We start from the raw sequence: 13,567 nt of genomic DNA on the forward strand, positions 1-13,567 counted from the left end.
CTCTAACTCTAAGAAGCATATAACATCTTCCATATACTTAATATGGACATTGTGGGTAAATAGCATTTTTCATGTGATTCTAGGTATTTGGGCAAAGAATATATGACCGCTTGAATCTTCTATTTGTCAATCAAAATATGAGAGCATCTTTTAGCTCATTTTCTATACTACTCATGATCTTAAGAAATATTCTAATACAATGACGAGAACTATTCTTATAAGTGTTTGATTGTATAGTGTAAGCTATAAAATTGACAAGCGAGATTTCTTCATATCTCACTTTCAGGTGCAAACCATATGTCTATTATTAAATCATATTTTGTAAACGCAAGCATAATATTATCACGCTTATTGCTCACTAAAGTGATGTGAGTATTTAAATTCATTTTTCCAAAGATCATATGCCTAACGGTTCAGCCTATATTAGACTGTGTTACCCTATTCTAGTATTTTCATATCTAGGTTAAGAGATTCTAAAGCTCCTAATTCCTCGAGCACATACTGAATTTTCTTATTTTAGATTTCATAGTTATTCTCATTTAACTTATCTCAATTATTAAGATAAGCTAAAAAGATTTGAAAGCAAATATTATTCATAGTCTAAAATAAGGATATTTATGCACATGAATTAATATCTTAGTTTATATATACACTAATCTTAATAATGATGAATTATATTAATAATTATTTTACATTAGATTTTAGAGTCGAAAGTTCACTATATTCCCAATCATCGTCTAAAATTCTAATTTATTATAAAATTAATTATATTTAATTATGTTAAGATTCATGTTTTAAATTACTTATAATTTAAGAATTTTAAAATATTTTATGATTAATATCTAAAAATATCATCTCGTTTATTTGTTGAAGTCTTTTTTTTTTTTTTTCTAGATTGCAAAAGAGTCTTTCTAGATTGCAAAAGGGCATATATAGTTTGTTTTGGGTCTTATGAAATGGAATTTGTTATATATTTTGATATATATATATATATATATTTGGCTCGCGCTAAATCTCTATAAAAGAAATTACTGAACAAAAAAACTATTGAATGAAATGGTATATCATGCATAATATTTTATATAAAAATGGTTACTTTTTTTTAAAATAATTATTTGTCATATTTTTATAATTCACTAATTTACTTATAAATTTTATTATTTATTTATTTTATTTTTATTAATTTATTGTAATACGTGATAAGACAGATCCACCGTATAATTTTTCCAGATGACCATTCTTTTATTGCTGCACACTTGGAAGAACAGAAACTCTCTCATATTTGAAAATTAAAGCCTTTCCTTTAAGGAAGTTGTAAGTAAAGCTCCGGCTCACCATGAGGAGTTTTATAATTGCCAACAATGCTATGCTCCACCCGTACAAACTAACACGCATAGGTCCCAACCACTCAATTCAAGAAGAGAAACTTTGAAGATCAATTTTGATGCTTCGGTTAATCGGATGGGGAACTGCGATGCAGTGGCAGCAATAACATATGACCATCTAGCTCGTCCACATGGTTGGTCATGCAAATGCTTTATTGCTATTTCAAATCCCTTGGTTCTAGAATCGTTTGCGTGCAGCAATAACATATGACCATCTAGCTCGTCCACTCTTTCTCGCAACTTTTAAAGGTTTCTCCAAAGTCATAATTGAAGGTAACTTTTAAAGGTTTCTCCAAAGTCATAATTGAAGGTGATCGTCAAATGCTTATTAATGCAATTAGAAGAGAAGGAAATTCAACTCCATATGTCAGAATTCCTTCCTCTCGATTACCAGTAATTACCTTCCATTATGTTAATAGCGATTTTAACAAATTTGCTCACTGCTTGGCTGCTAGTATAATCTTTTCTTGTAAATCCCTGACAGAAAATCATATTTGTGTCTTCCCTGTTGCCCAGCTAGGGCCTTTATAATATTTTCCTTCAGTAAAAAATATCCCTATTATGAGGAAACATTTTAGGCAAATTGCATATGTTTCCGAAAATATAAATTCGTTCCTTCTTTTAACTTTAAACTCTATTTTATATTTTGATTGAAAAAAGTTAAAAATCGGAAGAGTTTACTTTCCATACTTGGAAGGTACATTTATCGTAAGATTTAAAAATTATTTAAGTTTGTAACTTTTTAATTTATCATCTATCTCGCAGTAGCATAATTTAAAAATTATTAACAGCTGCTCTGTTAGTATAATTTCACTAAATATCTCAAAATAAAAGATTTTTCCTCACCTGATCACAACGAAAGAAGTGAGAAAGATTTTGGAATTGTAGGACACCTAGTTGTTACCTGATGCACAAGTTGATGCATGCCACATGTATTCCTATCCAATGCTAACGTAACGTTAAGTAAAATCAACTTATAAAGAAGAGGATGCATACAATCCCGTCCAGTACTCTTTAAACTCTCCTTTAACACAGGAAGTTTGCATCTTCTGGACACTGGCTGTACTCAACTCCCTCATATTCTTACTCCTTTTTTTTTTTTTTTTTTTTTCTTTTTTTAATCAAATGACCAAAGCGACTGTACATCTGGGCTTGGAAATAGACCCCCAATATTGGGCCTAGTGGAAGATGGCTTCCCAACACCTTCCCCTGAACCTCGCATGGTCCAGTCTTTCCTGCCAAAAAAAAAAACACAAAGGGCATCAGATATCAGATTATCGATGCCAACAGTTAAACGAGAATCACTTCAAATCCAAGCAAGCAATATCCCCTAAGAAGTACGTATAACTAGTTAAGGATACAAATAAAACAGCCCAAAATGAAGAGCCGGAAAAGGAAAGGACCGAAAGGGAGAAGGGGGAAGGAAAAGAGGTAGCTTGAAAAAGATCAACATAACATCTCTTCCCAGATTTTACAAAGGTCGACATAACTACCAAACAGAAAATCTCTAGCACTCCAAAAACTAGATCAGCTAACAGATCAACCTAGAAGTCTATGGTAGGTCGGTAACTACATCCATCGTCATAGCAAGTGAGCCAACTTCAATACAACAATGATCAAAGCACACTGAGAATAATTATTTTTTCCTCGAAAACAAGATCACGTGCTTGAATTCACAGCATTCCCAAATATGCACTCATTCTACATGACAACTTGTATTTGAAGATCCAACTTGATAACAATTCACAAAGACTTGTCAAAATGAAGAATTTAAAATAGGCCACTGTCCCAAGGGAGGAAATGGAAACAGTTCCATAAAGAATTACCAAAAAGATTATTCCAACAGATTCAATTGATATTCTATCAAGAGACATGTCTTTTACTTCTCCTTCCTCTAGCAATCACTCTTTTCTCAAGGTGGCAAAGGTAACTCCAACTGTTCGTCATTGATCTGGCAAATGGTGACTAATGACAATTTGAACTGGTTGAGAACTTGAAGTACTTGTATTCCAGATGTTCCAATCTAAAAGGAGAAGGGTCTGACAATCAACGGAATACAACTTTGAACCTTTATGGGCTTTTTAGTATGTATGAAATTGAGTACATATGTTTACCATGTGGATGAGTTTTTAGCTACTGGATCAACTGAAAGCTACAAATCCAACAGCTGGAAATTCATGCGCACAGTAAGCACACGCACACCAAATCATTATCCTTTCCTAAATTCATCATAAATAATGAGAACAGATTTTACTGATCAAAACTACTGCTACGTAATCGACTACTGGCATTGGGCTCATCATGTTTTGACATCATACTCACATACTAACTTTCAAATTCTTGGACACGCAAGATTCAAGTGCAAAAATTGTATGGTCTAAGTGCGTGCCTTCCATTGCTTCCGAAATTTGGACAACTTATAACCACTTCCCTAGCTTATACCTCAAGTAAGTTTGACTACAAGAACATTATAGACTTAGGAAAGAAACCAAATTCAAGAAAATAAAATTTGTTTTGATTGTATCAACGTAGAGAAATCAAAGCAAGATGTAAAATGTAGGTATCAAAGAAAAAGGGAAGAGTATCTACATGACTACAAAAGCAGCAAACAGGCATCCAAAATGGAACGTTCAGCAAGAGATACTTAAGTGAAGGCAGCAGCCCTGATGAACCCCCCCCCCCCCCACCACCACCACCACCAAAAAGAACACACACACACACACACACTAAAGATAATGATAGTCAAAACAGCAAATGTGAATATACATACACAAGGACATGTGTACGTCAAGTGATGGGTTGTCAAGCTCAGTAAAGTCAAACCCGCATGCACAAACTGAGAAATTCAACATGAAACACTAGATCATGATCAGTTGGGCTGAATGTTCCACTCATTCTACAATCCAAAAGGAATAGGCAACTGAAAATATATGTGCATTGCAAAATCCCTATGCCAGCGACATCAACCGTGGGCAGGTAACAGATTTTCAGCTAAAAAGAACCATTGGCATGATGGAGAGGACAGATTGGTTAATTAAAAGTTTGCAAGAGAATTGGATGAAATGCTTGGAAGAAATGAGGGTAAGTATGAGGACAGATACATGAGAGTCAAACAATAGGATCAACAAAGAATTGCCAGCAGAAAGTAATTATAATACTCATATCTTATCTTTCATTTTCCAGAATTTTGGAATTACCCTAAAGCATCAAGCAGGCACAATATTCCCAAACATCTCATTAAAGTTTTATCTTAATGGATCTTTGATCAATTATCTCTAAATCTTTCATCAAAGCCAAAAATCGACGAAAGTTAAGTTTTCTCATTCCCATGTGCAAAACTAATATTATACATAAGAAATTAGACAGGAGAGAATTAAAGGGTGGTGCACTCACTTGGACCAACAATTAGCTGGAGAAAGCTCAAAAGGATGATTGGTTGCAGTGTTTGTAGGACTCCCATAAATTATTTCATTCTCAACATTCTCTTTCTGAGGTTTCAGAGAGAAATGACTATCACTCCCAGAAAACGGGGGGGAAAATGGATTCTGCAACCATGGATCATTACCACTTGAACAAGTGACTGGACTAAATGCTCCACCATTCTGACCATTGCCAAGAAAAACATTCTCTGGAGAATGAGCACCAGAAAGAACTTGGTCATCTGTTAAAAAAAGGGAAGCCATAGTTTTCTGAGACGAAGACTGCAGCACATCTTCCTTAGTTGATCTGCACTGATCTGGAGGTAGAAGCCAGCTTCCTGGACCACCTACCAAACCCAAACCATCTTGACCAAGAGGAGAACTATTCCACATTTGCCATGTTCCCTTCTCATTCACATGCACATCATCCACAGGCAGTGTGTGTGAATCTTGAGCCTTAGGAGTAGTTGGGAACCAATTAGAACCATTGTGCCTTTCATCAGCAATTCGGAGTCGTGATGATGGAGACTCAATTGGAGATGGCTTGTTCACTTCAGAAGAGGCAGATAAATTCTTCAATGCATGAGGCCTTTCCAATCCTATGTCTGATGCAAAACCAGTCCCCAGGTCCAACTGAAAATTATCAAGCGACTCTGATACAGGCCCAAGCAGTGATATTGGATCAGGAACATAACATGGATCTTCAAAAAGCTCAGGTTCCTCAGGCGTAAAGTCATGTGGCCCTTCAACAACATTAGAAAAAATGGGTTCAATGGGAGATGAGAAGCCTAAACTAGTGCTAATGGGTGTATTTGGATATGCTGAGAGAGTAAATGGTGATGGCAACCCAAAACTGATCGGATTATCAAAAGATTGCAACAATAATGACTGCCCTTGTAACTGTGGGCTTTGAACTTCTGACTGCGGCTTACAATTAGGCCTGCTAATGACATTTGAATTCGAGGATGGAATCTTTGGTGATGTCCGTGTAAATAGCTGTTGCCATGATTTTTTAGGTGCTGTCCTTGGTTGTGGTTCAGAAAACACCTGTCATCAAACCATCAACAATTTCATAGTCATTTTCCTCCATTCAGTGCCAAAGTACAATACCAAAGAAAACATGAAACTGAACTGCAGTGCCATATGAGACACTACTGACTTACTAGTAAAGTATATTTGCACACAGGTTCAGTTCCCAAAAAAGCATGGGTGGCTAACCATAATGGGAAAAGTTTTTCAATAAGAATGAGCTCAATGCCAAAAATATGCAAAATCTACCCAAATGTCAATTAAAAATTGCTAAACAATAAATTCTGTGAAATTACTTAAGAAATCTACAATGAATTCACAACTGATGAAAGCACATCACGAGGACAATCTTAAAGAAGGAAGATGGGGACATGGAGTGATTTCTGCATACATTAGTCAGGCCACCTGTTCACATCCTTAAAAAAATAAAAATGAGATAATGGCAAGAAACTTACAGGATGATTTACATTCTTCTCATCTCCATTCATACTTAACTTCCCAGCTACACGATCAGGTGGACAGATATCCCTCCTGTAGGCAGATGTGTGGCTGTGGTCTACAGAACTGTTAAACTTATTTTCTTTTGTAACATTAGCAGGAGTATAAGCAGTCTTTCCAAAGAAACCACTTCCTGTAAAAGCTTTAGAAGACGACAAAAATGTACCCCTCATTCGATCCAGATACCTAGCTCCCGCATTTCCACGGCTATAATTACTTGCAGATGAATGCTTTAACCCATGTCTTAACTCACTGCTCTGGCCTTTCAAACTGTCTGTCCCGGATTTTTGATGCTCCCGGCGGTCAGTTTCACTCTTCTTCTCATACTCCCGCTTCCGCTCACATTCCTTACCTGCTTTCTTCTCCAACTCCTCAGCATCAGAATTACTCTTACTCGACCCCTTGTCTTTTTCTTTCCTTCTTTCCTGACGCCTCCTCTCTGCTTCCTTCTTACTATCTTTCTCCCTGGTAGGTTGTGAAGATTTTGTTCGATCTTTCTCAGCCTCCATTTTCTCATCCCTCAGCCTCCTACGTTCCTCTACCAATCTTGCAACCTCCTCTCTTTGCTTTCTTTCTTCCTCCTCCAAAAGCTCCTTCTCTAACCTAGCCTGTCTTTTCTCTTCAGCTTTTCTGCGGGCTTTTTCTCCTCTACTCTCATGATAGTTTGACCCAATCTCAGCTCTTTTAGCTAACATCCCCCTATGATCGGCATCAGAAGAAGAATCCTCCCTTGATGAACTAATTCTAAAAATCTTTCTCCAAATCCACCTAATGCTCAAGAAAAAGGAAGTCAACAACTTGCATGCAAACATTACAACACCTGAATAAGATTTCTCAGCCAAACAATTCTCATCACCTCCAAAATACCCACTCCCATTCTTCCGCCAATAATTAGATTTCCCAGTAGATCCACCAACCCAATTGCCATTTTCTAACCAATCCTGACCACACATCCATCCATTGTCAGACCATGCTTTGCCATTCAGTATCTTTCCACCCTTGCCAACCAGATCCTTGATAATCCCAGAATTTGACATTCCCAATCCAGGAGGTACAGGCAAATCTAAAACTGGCCTCTTGGAAATATGACCACAATAAGAACACATAAATCTACCACCTCCTGGATTCTGATCCCTATACGGTGTCAAGCAGTTTCTGCACCTCCTCGTAGCAGTCTTTCGAAGCTTCTGCAATTCAATTGCTTCAGACCTTTTTCGCTCCCTCAACCGTGCATTTCTACGCACACGCCAAGCAGACAGCTGAGGCATCAAAATCTCATACCAAAAAAGAGTGACCAGGAGCACAAAAACACAGGCGAGCCTGGGTGAGGTTATCTCAAATCGAAAGGCAGGTGGCAGAAGCTGTGAGAGAGCCCACAATCCTATAAGAGGAATAACTAACCAAGGTAGCATAGTAGCAACCCGGCGAGACCACTTCTGGATCACACAGAGTATACACATTATCCTCTTAACCCACTCCTATCTTCCCCGTGTTGAAACCGAACAAAAAAACCCTAGAAATCGGAATTAAAAAATTCCACCCCTCAAAACAATGCTTCAATTAAAAACCCTAATTCCTAACTTGCCGTCGAAATCGAATAGAATAAAGACCAATTCCTCGAAACTTCAAGAACCCTACCAGCATTGGAAAAGGGAACAATACATCAAGAAAATAATTAAAAACCGAAAGGAAAAGACAAATAACTAAATCAACATTAACGTTTCAATAATAGAGAGATTGATCAGACACGACCAAATTGAAGAAATGGATAAGAATTAGGGTTTCAAGAACGGTTCCGTACGTAGCTCGGGCAAATGCGAGGGAGAGTGAAGACTTACAGATTGCGACTCCATGGTATTTGAAATTTGTTGTAATATCGTAAAAAATGTGAGAGAACGAGTAAATTAGCGATGCGAGTCGGATCCTATGGCGGAATCGGGTTGAAGGCGGTGGGTGTAGCTCGTTCTTCCGTTCTTACCAGCGAAGAAACTGTTAAAATATGTGAGAGAGGGAGAGATCGCCAAAAAAAAAAGATAAAGAGGGAGAGAAAAAATTTTAAGAGTTACAAGGAAAATCAAATTTATAAGCCATCATTAAACCGGAAACTCTTGGACCGGCTTCCGTAATTACCAATTCCTGTTTAAAATTTAGCATTTCGCAAATTTTAATTTAATTAATTTTTTATTTATCAAAATTTTTATTTAAAATAAATAAATTTAGTTTATAATTTAAAAAATTTAACTCATGCACAACTTATTAAAAAAAATTATTTAAAATTTTATTGTAAAATGAATCATTTCAAATAAATGGCATATATCATTTCAAAAAATATTATTTACTTCAAATTAATAATTTTATTTAAATTCTGAAAAAATTTTATTTAGGTCATATTTGTATCTTTAATTTTTTTAGTTTTATTATTAATAAAAAAAATAATTTTATACTTAACCCGGTGATTAAAAGAGGGTTTGATTGAAAGGAAGTTTGGAAGCTCAATGTACGACCCAAAGTTAACAAAATTTCTTTGAGAGGTATTTTACCCACTAAGGAGAACCTAAGGGGTCAGGGAAATTATGGCCGAAGGAAACTGTAGTTTGTTTGATGCTGTAGAAACTGATACTCATGTCTTTTTCTAATGTCATTTTATCAATTTGAGCCTGATTCTCGCCGAATCCAATGCAATTATCTCTTGAAGTATTCTAAGAGTAGATATGAAGAGTTTTTCCGCTCTATTACCTTTCAGACTCTTTAAATTTAACAACTCTTGAAAATATTAGTATTGTAATAATTCAAAAATTAGACTACTATTGGTACAAGAGTTCAGAGTGACTTAAGGTCGCTGGAGTCTATAGCAAGCCTACTATTTATCCTGTTACACCTAATATAATTTCATACACAATCACACAAGCATATAAAAATATTTCTATTTTATTAACTAAAACTCAATCTATGCATGCATCATAATTGAAAAATATAAAACTCATATTAGAACTCTCATCAAATACTCCAATATAGTTAACATTACATGTCTCAAGTTTGGTTCAAACATAATTTATACTTTAAATTTTTACATAAAAATATCATAAACAATGGATTATAAAAGAAAATTCGAGCAAAACACAATTTTAATCTACAATAAGAATTACATCTCCACATCTAACTATTATATCAGAATTATACCAACGACTCTACTGACTTTCGGAGTTAACTCTGGTCCTGCAAACCTGGAGTTAGGGGAAAAAGATAAATTACAAAGAGTCTATTGAGCATAAATATAACGAAAATAGTTTAATAAAACATATGATCGTATGAATGCGTTACAATATAGACAATTCACATTAAGATGGACTTATCACCAGTAACCCTCCATAATTTCAATAGTACCCAATCCACAATGGGTGTTCCTCAGGACTTCCTCTTAAATATAACATAACATATACATAGTGTTAGGGGCGTAGAATGGGCAACCCTAGTCTTTCCCTTACACAGTGCCAGGGGCATAGAATGGGCAAGCCCTAATTTTTCCATATCCGTCATAACATATCATAGCATGGTCGAGTGCTAATGGGTCATTCAATATCCATCCACAACAACAATTAACTGTGCAATACATCATATTCGTGGATTCTAATGCAAACAACCTAATCATATATACATGACATTCATGATGCATGAGCATACCTAAAATGTTTAATTTCTTTAAAATAATAATTCAGTTTAGTTCTACTCACTTCTGGTTGACACACGTTTAGCTTTGAAGCAGTTATCTCACTGCAAGCCTCTACAGTCTTCCAAGTTCGATCCTACATGGATGGACTTAAATGAGAGATCAAACATAATTTTTACAACATTTAAAACTATCCCAAGAAATCCCTATAAATATATAAGAACATATGTAGAAAACAAGCTGAAAAATGTTGGAAGAGGACTTTCGGTGATAGGTTCGTGGCCTAAAGTCCCTTTATAGATCCAAAGGTCAAACCTTTGAAGGCAGGTTAAGCGGCCAAAAGGCTGCCTCCACAGGCAGGTTCGGCGGCCGAACCTGAGTTATTCTGCAATGAGGAATTTGATTCTGCCTTAAACCACAGCCACCGAAATGCTTCCAAACATATATGCAGAAGCTTAAAAGTAATCCTATACCACTCAACACACCAAGAACACTTAAGACTAACCTAATCTTAAGCATGCATTCTACAAAACATCAAAACAAGAAAACTCATCCAATACTCTCAAGATTTCATTTAAACCAAAAACTCAACCCTTGCAGGAAAAAGAAATACTAAAAATAGCTTATAAACTTCTCAAAACTAAAAGGAGTTTGAGGGTCCAACTCACCTCTTTGGAGAAAGCACAATGCTGTAAGAAAGAGGTTGTGGAGGAGAGAGGGATGAGCTTCAAAGATTCTGAAGGCTAAAACTTCAAAAACAAGGCTCGATTCTTCAAAACAAGAGGTAAAACTCATAAATTTTCTAAGAGATTTGAAGAAAACTCAAATAAAATCATCAAGGGATCGTGGGCTTACCTCTGCCTGGAAGAAGAGAGAATGATTTCTCTCAAAATTGGATTGAGACCCTTTTATAGCTGAGTTTGCCAGCTAATGTTCGGCAGCCGAACCTTGATAAATTGAAAAAATCTCTTTTTTTTTTAAAAAAAAAAACACATTATAAAAGGCTTCAAAATTATTTTATAGAATTCTTATTTTACCCTTCTAAAGTTTCTGATTTTGAAATTTCAGATTTCAATTGAGATTCCATCGGAAAGTTAAAATTCTGACACTAGAGTTTAGACGAGTATTATAAGTATTATCCTTTGGAGCCTGTGGTATAAAAGAAATAACTTATTCTGACATGGAAAATCTCCCTCACCCCAAGATACATGTCATTCAGGACTTCATATATTGGACAATTGGCAGAGAGCGAGGCAAAGAATGTTCATGAGTCGAGTTAACATGGTGCTCAAGTATGGGTGAAACCTTTGACTGAGATATTTAAGTGTAATGTGATTGTTGATATTCATGAGCGAAAAAGGAAAATCTCCTTTACTGCGATTCTTAGAAATAAAATGGGCATTTTCCTTACAAGGTTGGTTGTTAGGTTATAAAATGGGTCTTTTTCCTCCCAAAATTGCTGAAGTTCTGGCTTTTCATGAAGCTATTCTTTGGCTTATCATTAGTCATCTAGATAATATTGGTATTGAAGTTATGTTAAAGCTACAACTAATGTGTTTGATTATGGGGTTGCTGATTGGTCTGAATTTGATTAGTTGATATAAGAGTTTAAATCTCTTTTTTCATAAGGATCTAATTGGACTCTTTTTTTGTTTCCGAAACAAGTTAAAATAGTTGCTCATAGTTTATCTAGAGTAGTTATATCTCACGCTAGTATTAAAGTTTAGTATGAGCCTCCAGGCTTTATTTGTAATGCTCTTCGTTCTGATGTTAACTTTTTGAGTTCTAAGTTGGATGTATGTAGGTAGGTGTGCTGGCTTGGATTAGTTTGAGCCCTGTAAGTTAAGTTTTTTCCAAATATATTAATGAATTTTAGTTATAAAAAAAAGTATATTTTTTAGTTATACTAACTATAATGTCTTATGTTATGTAAAAAACAATAAAAAAAATGCTAATAAAATATATCTCGAGTCATTAATACATTTAAGGGTTAATGATCAAAATATTCTGAAATTTTTGATATTTAATGGATGTATCCTAATATTTTTTAATAAATATATACCTTATACTATAGCCTATAATTTATTTATACTATATCAGGGTATATTTGTTAAAAACATTAGGATACATTCCTTAAAAGTTGTAAACTTCAAGATTTTTTTGTCATTAACCTTATATTTAACTAAAAGTTTTTTATATATATCACTATAATAAAGTGAAAAAATTATTATAAAATTTTATCGATAAATGATCTATAATTTAATTAATAATAAACGATGAATAATTTATTTAATCGATCATATTTTTTATAATTTAATTGATAAATTTCATTTTTATTTTCAATTTTTTATAGTAATATATATTTACGGATGTGATTATAGTTTAAAATTAGAAAAGCAAAATAATATTACACTTCGTTATTCTTAATAGTACATGCGTCTCAAATAAGTTTTATTTTAAAGAAAGTAAATTTCATTTTTTTATTTGCTTTTTATAATTTCTTTTTTTTTTCAATGCAATCTTATTAGTTAGAATAAAATAAATAATATTTTCTCTATCTCATAATTTTTATCCATTTTATTTTTTAACATATATATTAACTTTCTAATTATATTCATATTAAAATATTAAATTTTATTAAATATTAAGATATATTTTGAAATATTTTTTAAAAATAAAATTAAATAGATTATAATAATTAATTAATATGTTATTATAGTATAACAAATAAATAATAATTTTGAGATAATTAAAAAATAAAAAATAGATAAAAATTATATGTTGAAAGAATTATTTGTAAATTTAAAAATTCTAAATAACTTTAAAAATTACTATATTTAGTACAATATCAGTTAAGAGAATATTTTTCATTATCACTAAATTGGCGCTATGAAATTGTATATTATCATGTGGTTTCCATATCAAGGAAATTTAATACATAGTAATTTGTGAATAAATATAAACTATGAGATGACCTTTTTTTCTCGAGAAGATACATTGATCTTCAATAAGGCTTTAGACTCGTCTTGCAGTATTTCTTGCAATTACAACAATTATTATTTAAGAAAATTGGCTCGTCCAACCCACACCGTAATTAAGTTTAATGATATCAACTGGATGGAGATTTCAGTCAATCAAGTCAAAAGCATGTTATGGACAAGACTCAGAAATATTAGCAAAAACTGATCGATAATACTGCAGTTTCAAGAGAGTTACTATAGGATCTAGTTGAACTTGTTCAAAAATACCTTTGTTTCTAGCCTTTCAAATAGATCACAATGTCATGGTGATGATTGCCATGATAAATGCACCATGTGGCAAAGTGTTAAAAGAATACCACACATTCACGCACCAACGCCTATATCCAGGAAAGCCCACAATCTTAGATTATAGACAGAAACGCTTAAAAACCATGATATGAGAGTATGTGGGGGCACTAAAAGAGCGCATGCTCCAATGTTTATGGGCCTTGCTGATATAGAGTATAAACAGGAGACACCTGCATATCTCGACTCTCCAAATTACTCAAAATAGGTATAGCGATTTAGAATGCGCTAGATAAAATACTT

General features: G+C 34.0%; 1 protein-coding gene across 1 annotated transcript; it reads right to left on the reverse strand.

Annotated features, from left to right (window-relative positions):
• Positions 1–2,182: 2,182 nt before the first annotated feature.
• Positions 2,183–8,381, reverse strand: LOC110623305 (stress response protein NST1). The gene is made up of 4 exons (XM_043959977.1): positions 8,170–8,381; positions 6,289–7,965; positions 4,779–5,851; positions 2,183–2,620 (listed from the first exon to the last, which is right to left on the reverse strand). The coding sequence occupies exons 2-4, from the start codon at positions 7,789–7,791 to the stop codon at positions 2,503–2,505; spliced, it is 2,694 nt and encodes an 897-aa protein (XP_043815912.1). The 5' UTR covers positions 7,792–7,965; positions 8,170–8,381; the 3' UTR covers positions 2,183–2,502.
• Between the last annotated feature and the right edge of the window lie 5,186 nt (positions 8,382–13,567).

Source organism: Manihot esculenta, chromosome 9 (assembly GCF_001659605.2).
Source record: "Manihot esculenta cultivar AM560-2 chromosome 9, M.esculenta_v8, whole genome shotgun sequence".
NCBI lineage: Eukaryota > Viridiplantae > Streptophyta > Magnoliopsida > Malpighiales > Euphorbiaceae > Manihot > Manihot esculenta.

What these genes read in the sequence shown, in the direction of transcription:
- LOC110623305 (XM_043959977.1), bottom strand. Translation starts at nt 7,791, where the DNA reads ATGTGTATACTCTGTGTGATCCAGAAGTGGTCTCGCCGGGTTGCTACT. An exon ending in AGAAGAATGTAAATCATCCT is followed by an intron (nt 5,852 to 6,288) that starts GTAAGTTTCTTG and finishes GTTTGATGACAG; the next exon opens with GTGTTTTCTGAACCACAACC. An exon ending in CCAGCTAATTGTTGGTCCAA is followed by an intron (nt 2,621 to 4,778) that starts GTGAGTGCACCA and finishes TTTTTTTGGCAG; the next exon opens with GAAAGACTGGACCATGCGAG.